Genomic DNA, 11,162 nt, shown 5'->3' with positions numbered 1-11,162 from the left:
CTCCACCACCGTAGCACGATATTCCCTGCTTTGGGCTTACCATTCCCTCACGATTTTGTTTTTGGGAACTCACAAGCAACTTCCTAGTGGGTCACCCATGATGGAATTGCTCAAGCCCCATTCTCGCTTAACTTCGGAGTTCCTACGAAACCCGAAGCCAGTGAGCTCCCAAAAGGCCTCGTGCTAGGTAGGGATGAGAATATACATATAAGGATCACTCCCCTGGGTGATGTGGGATGTCACATAACATATCAGTAAGTATTTGGAATAAACAAAGAACAAATCTCACCCATCGCCAACAAATATTTTGGAATCAACAAAATCCAGAACAACATGAATCAAAGATAGGAAGCAACAAACCACAAAACGAAGTGAAAAATGTTCTTACAGTAGGTTGGTGTCGTTTCCTCGGGATCCTCACGCACTCCACCCCATTTTGAAGCCTTCGAATTATTTTTCAATCCTTCGAAACCAATGAAACCCATGATGAAATTGTGTCTTCCAACACGAATGAACAGAGGGAAGCTAGTCAAATGAAATTAGGGTTTTTGATACTTTCCTTATCTAATTGATTGTTGTTAGGAGTCGGGTGATGTAATTTGGGAAGTTAAGGTTAGGGTTCTTGTTCAATTTGGGAACTGGAATAGACCAACATGAATTGCACGGTTGGGGATTTCGGTTTCAAATCGAGTGTATGATTTTCGGAAACTTTTTTTCTTTTTTTTTTTGATTTTTTTAATTATTATACACATGTCATCCTCTGAGATGATCCACATGTTTCAAAAAATAACGTAGAGTTGCATCTAAGATGAAGTGGGACCCAATATATGCCACGTCAGCTTTTTGACGAACCAATTGACGAACAAACAAACGGAGGTCTGACATTACAATAAATCTGTACAATAGGGCGTGAAATTGAAATGTTTTAAAGATGAGGTATGCCATTGTTTCGACCAATAGTTGAGGTATGTTTTTGTAATTTAATAGATTTGTTTATCTTTTACGTGTAACTATTAGCCCGTTGGCGCTTATCCGTTTTAAGGCTTCTAATGTCAAAATATGTCACAAGTTGGAGTAAAGACATTATGCTCATGTATGCCTAACTTGAGAGATACTACTAGAAAAAGGGTTTAGTCAAAAACATCTGTGAACTGATTGTTAGATGTCAAAAAAAGAAAATCAATAATCTCAGCATCCAACTTCTATTTGATTAAATGTCGACCAATCTTAACGAACTTTGTATGATTATGTTGCACTAAATTTTAAAGGCAGGTCCATGCCCATTTTGTTCATTTTCAAACGCCTAAGGATTAATCGGAGCAGTGCTAAGCGGAGATTTTTAGAACAATGGTATAAATACACCATTCTAGGGTTCATCTCTAGTAACGCAATTATCGCTCACTTATTATCTTGCCTACTGCTTGAGTCTCATATACTTGCTTACTAACTTAATCGTTGGAGATCATTTGATCCGTACATCCCACCCTTGGGGGCCTTTGGCTACTCATGGTTATTTGTCTTTTGGCATATAAACGGATTTGTAACAGCTTTTACCTACAATTAAAGAGAACTATCATTACGTATAATACTAGTACGGTTTTATGTTACATAATGAACATCATATATACAATATACTTCCTATTTATTTATTTATTTTTTTTAGTCACACACTACGGTTGCCACTTATAGGACTTAGTATTCTTCTTCACTTGTAAGCGAAAGATTTTAAGTTTGAATATCGTGAATGACGAGTTCGATACTAATTATTTATGTGACTTTTAGTTTAAATATATTGTTACCTACCACAGTTCAAGTGGTGTTGATCATAGTTTGAAAAACAAATTGATTTATTGACCTCAATTGGAGAAGAAAAGTTATCTTAAATTAACCTTTAAAAGTGTTATGTTTAATATGCATTAATCATCTCATTATCATACACACCATCAACATCCATTCAACTCACCAAACCTCCTTTTGTCTTGACCACAAGGACCAATCAGACCGCCTCTATTAATTTTCGTTAAGAATTTTTGCCGCTTAAAAGAGATAAAAACTTTAAATATAAAATTGAAAGTTGACAATATATGTGTTTTGACATCTTTTAAACTTTTGTTTGCCATTTGATATGTTAAATTAAATTATTATTTTATTACGTTAAACTCTTATGATATATGTTTTAAATAAAAAACAATTAAGAAAAGATTTGAAGGAGAGTTCAAATTTTAGCAACAAGGGCAAAGACTGCCAATCCATATCAGATTTAGTTTTCTATTGCAAAACATTGTTGCTATCTTTTTTATTGTTAGTGCTGATATGGACATTTTGACATTTCCTTTGAAGATGCTCTAAAAATTCAATTCAAGTAATGAAAACTCATGGGGCGTATATGCCAATTCGAATACAAATTGTGGTCAACGAAATTCTTAACCTGTCGTTTATGGGTCTTGCAATGGAGAAAGTATCCATGAAGTGAACATGCGCGCGCGCGCACACCAAACTTTTGAAGACGCCATGGCATCACATTTATAAGCCCAATTTTTTTCTTGGAAAAAAGAAAAAGAACAAGGAAGATGCACGTCCAACGTTAAAAAAAAAACAGTAATAATGCATGCAATGCTCTCTTAGAAAACAAGACCTAGTGCTGGGAAGGACACCCAGAAACAAAGAAACCCTAAAACCCACAGGATGTAATAAAAGAATTAATAGAACAAATAACAGTGTCATCCCCCAGCCCTCTTTATCTACGCAGACACCGCACTAAACTATAGACTTCATCCCCACAAAAAATTTCGCTTGTTCATGTGGAAATCGGTATGAAATGTTTCTAACCTGAGGAACGAATACTTCTGCAACTCCAGAACGACCATAAGCTGGAACTGAGAACAACCTACGACTGTATTCATGTGTCTAATCGCAATTTAACCCGCAAACCTCCAATACGGGGCCATCTTTTGACACAAAGGGATTGATTCGAACCCACATAAGAGTTAATATTGATGCCAGTAGAATGGACCAAACCACAACGATGGTGGGCATCCTATCTTGTTTCCCCAGCAATCCCTTGAGGAAGGGGTAGAGATGCACAATGACCCAGAAGGCAAAAAATAGCCGACCAAAAAACGGACCCCATGAATCATACCCGTTATTGATGGCGTCTGAAATGCCCACGACAACCCCGACTATGTTTATTATTAATAAAGTTGTAGGAGGGATCAATAATGATGTCCACTTGAAGATGTAAAGTTCAGAAAATGCTCCATCATCTCCTGCCTTCGATGTAACTGTGAAGCTTGTGTTAACACCAGCCAAAACCTTGAGTAGACCCTGGAACAGAGCAAAAAGATGTGACGAAGCGCCTCCAATTACCCAGAACTGCTCATTTCTCCACCAGTCATCAATCCCGACGCCACCCCATTGCATCTCAAGGATACCAGTTGCAGCTATGGATATGAAGAGAGCCATGAAAATAATGCTGGCATAGTTGCTTATCTATACATTCAAGTTCAGAAACCAATAGTTAGAACAGGCATGATCAAATATACCAGCTATATAAGCCAAATCAAGGATTTAGCTTTTGGATTAAAAACTGAAGTATTAAAGAGATGTGCAGTTTTACAATGTTAGGCTTTGCCCAAAGTGTACGAGCTACGCACTTGGTTCACAAGATTTTACTGTTAATCCTAATATAGAAAATTGCGCTCACTTCATATTCGAGAGGAAGTTTGATAATTGGTTTAATACCTAATAGACTAACCTTCATTATCATACAACAAGTAACATTTGCACACAAATCACACTAAAAAGATTGAAGACCAGAAAAAAAATCTCATGTTTAACCTAGTTTGTACTGTATTACCCAGTCATTTACCGTGTGAAAGGCATTCTAACATAAGGCCACCAAATTTTAAAGGACAAGTATTGATGAATCTAATAATATGAAAGTGTAGCACATTCAACCTACTAAATATGTTGCTTGAGAACCCAAAATATGCAACTCAAATCAGCATACGTCCTATTATGTTCCAATTAAGCATCTTTCCCACACAACAAATAAAACAGAAAAAAGAGATCAGAGTTACCTCAGGGACAATGAATTTCCCAGTCAGAAGACAGATGGCTGGTAGACTACAATAAACGATCAAGGGAATGGAGGTCCATGGATATACAACTGAGTTTATATATGAAAATCGTTCCAACCATTTCAATCCACTCCCATATGCATACCAGATTGGGCAATGTCTACTAAGGAAGATCTCAACAGATCCAAGGGCCCACCGAAGAACTTGATTTAAACGATCAGAAAGGTTAATAGGAGCTGATCCTTTGAATGCTGGACGTTTGGGTATGCAGTAGACAGATCGCCATCCATGGCAGTGCATCTTAAATCCTGTTAGAATATCCTCAGTAACAGAACCATATATCCAGCCAACCTATTTGAGATCAAAATTAGATTCATTGAGCGAATAAAATATGGATTCCAAGATTATTAGTTTCAAAAACTTTTAACATCTCCCAGTTACGTACTTCCTTTCCCCATTCTGTTTTGTCTTCATAACCACAGCTTATCACTTGGATGGCTTCTTTCAAGAGCGATGCAGGACTGACATCCTGAGGTATTCCACCATTTTCCAAAACTGCAGAGGCTACAAAAACTGGAGACTGTCCAAATTTCTTCTCCAATTTCAGTTGGGACATGGTGGATGTTTTATTGGCTTTTAGTTCTGCAATACCAGCACAACTTAGTTATTCACAGTAAATTTAAAATAAAAAATAAAAAAAGAAAGAAAAAACACCAATAAAAAATAGTCACTTTCTTGGTGCAACCATTACCTTCAATTCCCTCTTCAATATTTTCAAGTGCATGTATCTGCTTTGATGCTTCCCTCTGTTTCAATTTTTTCTTTTTCTCTTTCTTTGACTTTGCATTCTTGTTCTTTCTAGATCCACAACACAGGCAGCACCATTTTGGCCAGCAATTGCAGGTTTTTCTAGGGGGTTTCTTTTTGGTAGGAGCATCGTATCCATAAAGCGCTTGCCTTCTGAAAACACACCCAGTTCCAACATATATTGGTCCTTGTATACCATCTAACCCTTTCATGTTGATCTGTTTTCAATAAGAAATTAGCATTTTTGGTAGCAACAGAAAGTAAAAATATCAAATTAAAAAAGAATCATATACGTACATCAAAGAATACAACATTCCGATTTGAGTATCTATCATGAAGATCAATCCCATCAAATCTTTGAGGGAACTGCACGTAGCAAACTTTCTTCCCTGATGTAGGGTCCATCATGAAACACATAGCTTCTCTGATTGCCTTGCTATTGTTGATGTAGTGATCACAGTCAACATTCAGAATATAAGGAGCATTTGAGATAATTGCTGAGACCCGAATCTTTAGATAAATTTAACAAAAAAAAAAAAATTTGTCAATACTGATCCATAAACATATTACTGACAAAGGATTACGAAAACAACGAGGAGGCTGGAAAGATAAGGAAAAGTAGTCTACTGTAAACAACATAAACATGAAACGGAAGAACTTTAAGGCTTACTAGAGCATTCATTGCACCGGCCTTTTTATGGTGATCAAACCCTGGTCTCTTTTCACGAGAAACATAAATTAGACGAGGTAACTCATATCCTTCAACATCACGAACACCATTGTTACCCAGAAAGACCTGTAAATGAATAGAAATACTAAGAAAAAACTCCAGGTAGGTAATTGGTCACCAAAAATGCCAAATAGCTAAAAACTATTCTAATGTACATGACACTGAAAATGCGCCAGTAGCTCAAATTTGTGTATGCACTTGATATCTTGTGTGTATGTATACAAGTTATACATAAGCATCTTCGGCAATCCAGAGGCACCAATGACTCAACAATTGTGATGAAATAGCATTCACGAGAATAATTATTATAGAACTGACAATTCTACCAAAAAGAAAATGTGTAAAAGAAAAAGTCGTCATCTTGTTGAGTGTACTTTTGTAATCATATCATTAAAATATTGCTCCCAAAAATTTAAAGTATAATCCCACCTGAATCATGCCAGGATGGTCTCGTACATTATTCCCGGGCCAGGGAGTACCATCCTGCATTGTCCAGCCATCCTCAGGAACCTTTTGTGCCAAGGCTACCAAACCATTGATCCTAACTTTAAATTCTTCATATTCTCTCTGGAAAAAAATATAAATTAGAAAGGAAAAAAAATTCATGTTTAATCTTAAGTATTTTACCACAACTCCTAGAAGCAAAAAGCGAAAATCTATTTGAAAATCCATGCATTCAATTCTGTACAAGAAACTGCATGAATAAGAAGATAGTCACAAACCTTCATTGCACGTCTTTCCCTTACAAATGCTGGATGAACTTTATTTTTCAAATAGTCAATCTTTTGACAGAAATACCATTCTGGGGCTCGGGGCTCAATACTAAACTTCTTACAGAAAGGAACCCATTTCCTGGCAAACTCAGATGTCTCAGAGAGAGCTTCAAAAGTAAGCATGGCAGCACCATCATCCGAGACATAGCACACAACTTTGTCAACTGGATAGTCAACCGCAAGGATGGACAGAACCGTGTTTGCAGTGATTAGTGGAGGTTCTTTCAGAGGGTCAACTGTACTAACAAATATGTCTACACTGGCTAATTCAGATGGCTTCCCTTCTTTTTCATACCTAGGAATGTGGGAAGCAAATCATGAGACAACTTATTCCAACTTATGTGGGAATCCCGAAAGCAAGTGGAAATGGTTAAAATAAAATAAAATCTAACAAAACATGAGGACAATACAGCGCTAAATAAGTTGGCCCTACCTAAGCGATAGTCGATCTAGGTATGTTTCTCGCTTTATTGGATGCCATTTGGGGAATTGATCCAGAATCCATGATATAGCAAACCATATTTCACATATGACTGATGTCAACCACAAGCCATATGCATTATTAACTGGATGGAGGATTCTATAATGAAAGAATAAGCCAAGTATTACAAGGCGGAGTATTATTATCATTCTGTATGGATTTATCTTGCTTGAAGGGATGGGTAACTTTCTTGAAAGTGGCTGCCTGCCTTCATCCATCCTGATAAAGTAAATCAAGTAAAGCTTGTAAATAACTAAATATACAAAAAAGTAATGAGCAGATGACGGCTACATAATAGAATCATGAAAAAGAATAAACAATCCACCAACATCATTGGTGAACTACCAATTATGAACAACGAGGGCTTTGATCCACAGAACACAATGTTCTGTTTGCGTGTGCGTGTTTGTGGTTGTATAATCCTCATATTTCTTAATAGTTGTGTAGTTCTCTCAAAATTAACTATGATTAATTTCATTTGCTTCTAATTTTTAATATCCATTAGTAACTTACATGGGTAAGTCAGAATCATCCAGTTCATCATTCCCACCACAGTTTCCTCCATCGCTAACTCCTTCATGCTTTACAATTTGAAGTTTTTCATTCTGCTTTTTCTTCCACTCCTCCATTCGGTCTTTCCACGCCACACTCCCATACCCATACGCTGCAATGTCTTTCTTAGGGACCATTGGTCTAGGTTCCACTGAGACATTCAAAGTATTAAGATTACTGCTGGAGGGATAAAAACATTACAAGAATGCATGGAAACACAAAGAAGCAATTTAAAAACAAAAATAACTTACATGAAGAGGGATCAGAAAAAGGCACGGGATGGACTCCGTTTCCATGACCCATATACGGAGGTACAATAAGAGCATGTCGATTGGAAGAAATTTCAGTGTCCTAAAACAAGAAATGCATCACAGTAAGGCACTAATCAAATGACAGGGGCATACAGAAACAAGCATGCACCCATAATTGACGGGACAACATTGCAATTTCTGGAATATTTACCTCTTCACCATAGGTCAAGAGTGGGATTTCAGAACCCAAAGGAGAGGATTCATGTTCTGAATGTGTGGGAATTCTGGCATTGTAGTTGGAACTGCGGCCAACGTTAAGGCGTGCAGACAGGACAGACTCTGCAACTTGATGAGGGCCCAAGGCATCAAGATTCCCACAATTGAACTCATTGTCCAAATCATCAATGTCATCTTCTTCTTCGTCACCTTCAACCCTAGGACTACCTGCAAGTTATTTCGATACTTAAGACAAAGTTTGAAACTTTAGTGGGAAATTGAACTGAATTTAGAAAAATGCAGAACAGACACACCTTTGATGCGTTTGTATCTGGTTTTACAATGTGGACAAGCCTGATTTCCTTCTCTTCTCTCATACTCATAACAAGGTCTGCACACAGGGAAAGCACATTCGTTGCAGGCAACAAAGGGCTCTCCATCAACTGTAAGTTCAATCTCATCTCCACAAATTTGACATATTTGCCCACTTAATTCTTGCACAGGCTGTATCTGTAAGAACCCAAAAGGACGTTAAAAAGGGCGGCATCAAACATATAATACAGATGATGAGCCGAATACACAGCTGAGAAAAATCTTATCATCATCACTATAATTTTTTAGTGACAGCTTTCAGAACCTTTCAAACCCCCTTCATACGCCCGTAAAGTGTATATCTATCGTTGTAATGGATGATCAACTTCCCACTTGTCAAACCAAAGTAAATTAATAACAAATCACAAGGTAGTGTGCCACTGGTACAAATGTTATGAGTTATTCCAAAATGATTCAACAAAGTTCAACTACACTATCATTCCTACATTTCATTTCAAATTTGCGCCGGCTCATCCAACCAACACACTAATTCGATCAGCTACCGTTTCTCGCAAACTTGTTCTGAAATAAAGAATAAGATTATTCTTTCTAGCTCACTTTTTCTTTCCTATATCCATGCTCCTTGACTGTGTTACAATCTCATAATTTCAAACAAGCTAAGATCTTGAAGCAAAAAAGTATTGAAATTCCTTAGAGCAACAAGTGTCATATAACCTGATCAAATTACTTTCTCAATGGTAAACAAGTTCTAACAAATAATTAATAAAAAAAATGGAGATTTCAGAATGCTGACAGACTGACTAGTGAAGATAAAACTGCCCACCAAAAAACCCCAATCCAAAATCAGTATTTCAATTGAAGGACAACCAACAAAAACCGTAATTGATCAGAACCCACATTTTTTAATAACAAAAAAAAAAAAAAAAAAAAAAAAGGAAAAAACAAGAAATAGAAATTGGGGGTACCCGTGAATTTTCATCTGCATTGATGAGCACAAACTCGTTCCTGTTATGAGAACCAGCAACAAGTCTTCCTCTTGTGTCCATCACTCAAAGCTCCGATCTTTCACTCACTCTGCCGCCCCCCACAGCACCCCCACTTTTGCCATTCACACCCCAACCCAAAACCCAACCCCGCATTTAAAAAAGAATTGCCAGCCGGTCCACTGTCTGTCAATTCATTCCAGCTGTCGCCTGCCTACCTTCTCTCTTTATCTCTTCTTATTCGCACACGCACACAGAGAGAGTACGTAGGTGGGAAATCAGGAAGCGTAGGAAGGAAGGAGAGGGAGAAGAAACCGTAGGGACAAAGATTGTCTCCCCAACCATTTCCCTCCCCTCCTATCTTTCTCAGCCGTTCATTCCTTGCCAAGTTGATTTAAAGCGCCAGAGTTCGCCACGTCACTAACAGTACTCCTCACGCTTCGTTTACGCTGCCTTTCCCGCCTCTTCCAATGTTCCAACCAATTGATCTTGCCTTTGCCGCGAAATGTTTTTCACATTTGCTCCGTTGCATAAAAACACTTTTTTTTTTCTTTTTCTAGAAGGGAAACATTTTTTAGGCTCGGGAAGGTTATGAAAAATTTCACATTATTCATAACCACAGTCAAGTTGATTCACCAATTTGGAATATTAATCACGAGATCTTTGACAATTTTTTGTTTATTGGGAAGCCGTAGTTCATGTCTTTACTATTGAGTCACTTGCTGGTTAAAAAAAAAAAAAAAAACTCTGTTTTCTAATTAAAAAGTAAACAATTTGCGTCCTTTTTATTTGTTTGTTTCTTCTAATTCCAGAGTTTTGATTAAATTCTTTGTTTTTCATTTGTGAATTTAAAGCTCTATTTTCCTTTTTATTTTTATTTTTTATTATATTGGATTGCTTTTTATGACTTTACAAGTCCACGCCCTCGATAACCCAAAGTTTTGGACCTTTTGGTCTATTTGGTATTTAAAAAAAGGTAGAAAACAAAAAAAATTAGAATTTAAGTTTTTTATTGGTTAACAATTAGAATTTATTATTTTTTTTTGGGAGAACCAATTAGAATTTAAGTTTGATGGAAAGATTTAGGAATATGGAGGACAGGGAGGAGGAGTGAGAGTGACATAAAGATTCCAGAGAGGGAAATTTAAAGACAGGCGCATGCAGCTTTCTTATTAGTACTAGGATCTGCTCACGCGGCTTGGATTGGATTATGTCCGGACTCTATGTTTTAAGTGTGTACATTATTTTGTCGTTTTTCTACTAAGCTAAACAACAAAACATTTATTTTAAAGAGTTAAATTAAAAATAAAAAATACACCTCTAATAGATTATATACAAATCTATAATATAATAAATGAGCAGTCACTCTTTAAATTTACACACTAACTTTTTTATTAGCTAAATAGGAAGAAAAAAAACACTCAAAACCATCATGAGATGGCCTAGTGGTTGAGAATGAGTTACAAGCCTGCATTCCACACGACACGTCCTGAATTCGATTTCTGGCACTGATGAACCGCACAATGGTGGTCAGGGGAAGACTAAAACATAAAATTTTTAGCCCAAAAATATTAGTGAAAATTTAGGTTTTAACTCAGAAACAACTTTTCTGCTCCAACCCTTATGGGTTAAAATTTTAGCCGCAGATTATTGAAGAATAAATTTAGGCTAATTTTTTTTAATTAACTTTAAAAAAATTATGTAAACTATCATAATTTAATTTTATGAACATTTTAACCTAAAAACATTTAGATTTTGACAAATATTAAATAATCACTAAACCTACACATGAAACACATACAAAAGCAATTAAAACAACAAAAACATAAACTAAATTAAATGTGGACTGTTGGATTTAAATTAGACCATTATATTTTTTTTAATTTTTTTTTTTTTTTACCATTAGATTTGATCATATTCAATCTCAGTAATTGGATTCAATAAATTTATAAATATA

The 11,162-nt window shown here is 36.3% G+C and overlaps 1 protein-coding gene across 1 annotated transcript; it reads right to left on the bottom strand.

Annotated features, from left to right (window-relative positions):
• Positions 1-2,498: 2,498 nt before the first annotated feature.
• On the bottom strand, positions 2,499-9,351 carry LOC103942164 (cellulose synthase A catalytic subunit 2 [UDP-forming]). Its single transcript, XM_009352371.3, has 14 exons — positions 9,188-9,351; positions 8,204-8,399; positions 7,885-8,117; positions 7,674-7,773; positions 7,384-7,573; positions 6,823-7,089; positions 6,339-6,684; positions 6,046-6,183; positions 5,557-5,682; positions 5,184-5,396; positions 4,831-5,104; positions 4,525-4,721; positions 4,080-4,430; positions 2,499-3,489 (listed from the first exon to the last, which is right to left on the bottom strand). The coding sequence occupies exons 1-14, from the start codon at positions 9,266-9,268 to the stop codon at positions 2,908-2,910; spliced, it is 3,294 nt and encodes a 1,097-aa protein (XP_009350646.2). The 5' UTR covers positions 9,269-9,351; the 3' UTR covers positions 2,499-2,907.
• Between the last annotated feature and the right edge of the window lie 1,811 nt (positions 9,352-11,162).

The sequence above is a fragment of a genome, unplaced genomic scaffold, assembly GCF_019419815.1.
Source record: "Pyrus x bretschneideri cultivar Hongxiangsu unplaced genomic scaffold, Pyrus_bretschneideri_v1 Contig18, whole genome shotgun sequence".
Classification (NCBI taxonomy): domain Eukaryota; kingdom Viridiplantae; phylum Streptophyta; class Magnoliopsida; order Rosales; family Rosaceae; genus Pyrus; species Pyrus x bretschneideri.
Note: the sequence above shows the minus strand (reverse complement) of the source record. Positions and strands in the feature narration are given on the sequence as shown.

What these genes read in the sequence shown, in the direction of transcription:
- LOC103942164 (XM_009352371.3), bottom strand. Translation starts at nt 9,268, where the DNA reads ATGGACACAAGAGGAAGACTTGTTGCTGGTTCTCATAACAGGAACGAG. An exon ending in TCTTGACCTATGGTGAAGAG is followed by an intron (nt 7,774 to 7,884) that starts GTAAATATTCCA and finishes TTCTTGTTTTAG; the next exon opens with GACACTGAAATTTCTTCCAA. An exon ending in CTAGATCGACTATCGCTTAG is followed by an intron (nt 6,685 to 6,822) that starts GTAGGGCCAACT and finishes CCACATTCCTAG; the next exon opens with GTATGAAAAAGAAGGGAAGC.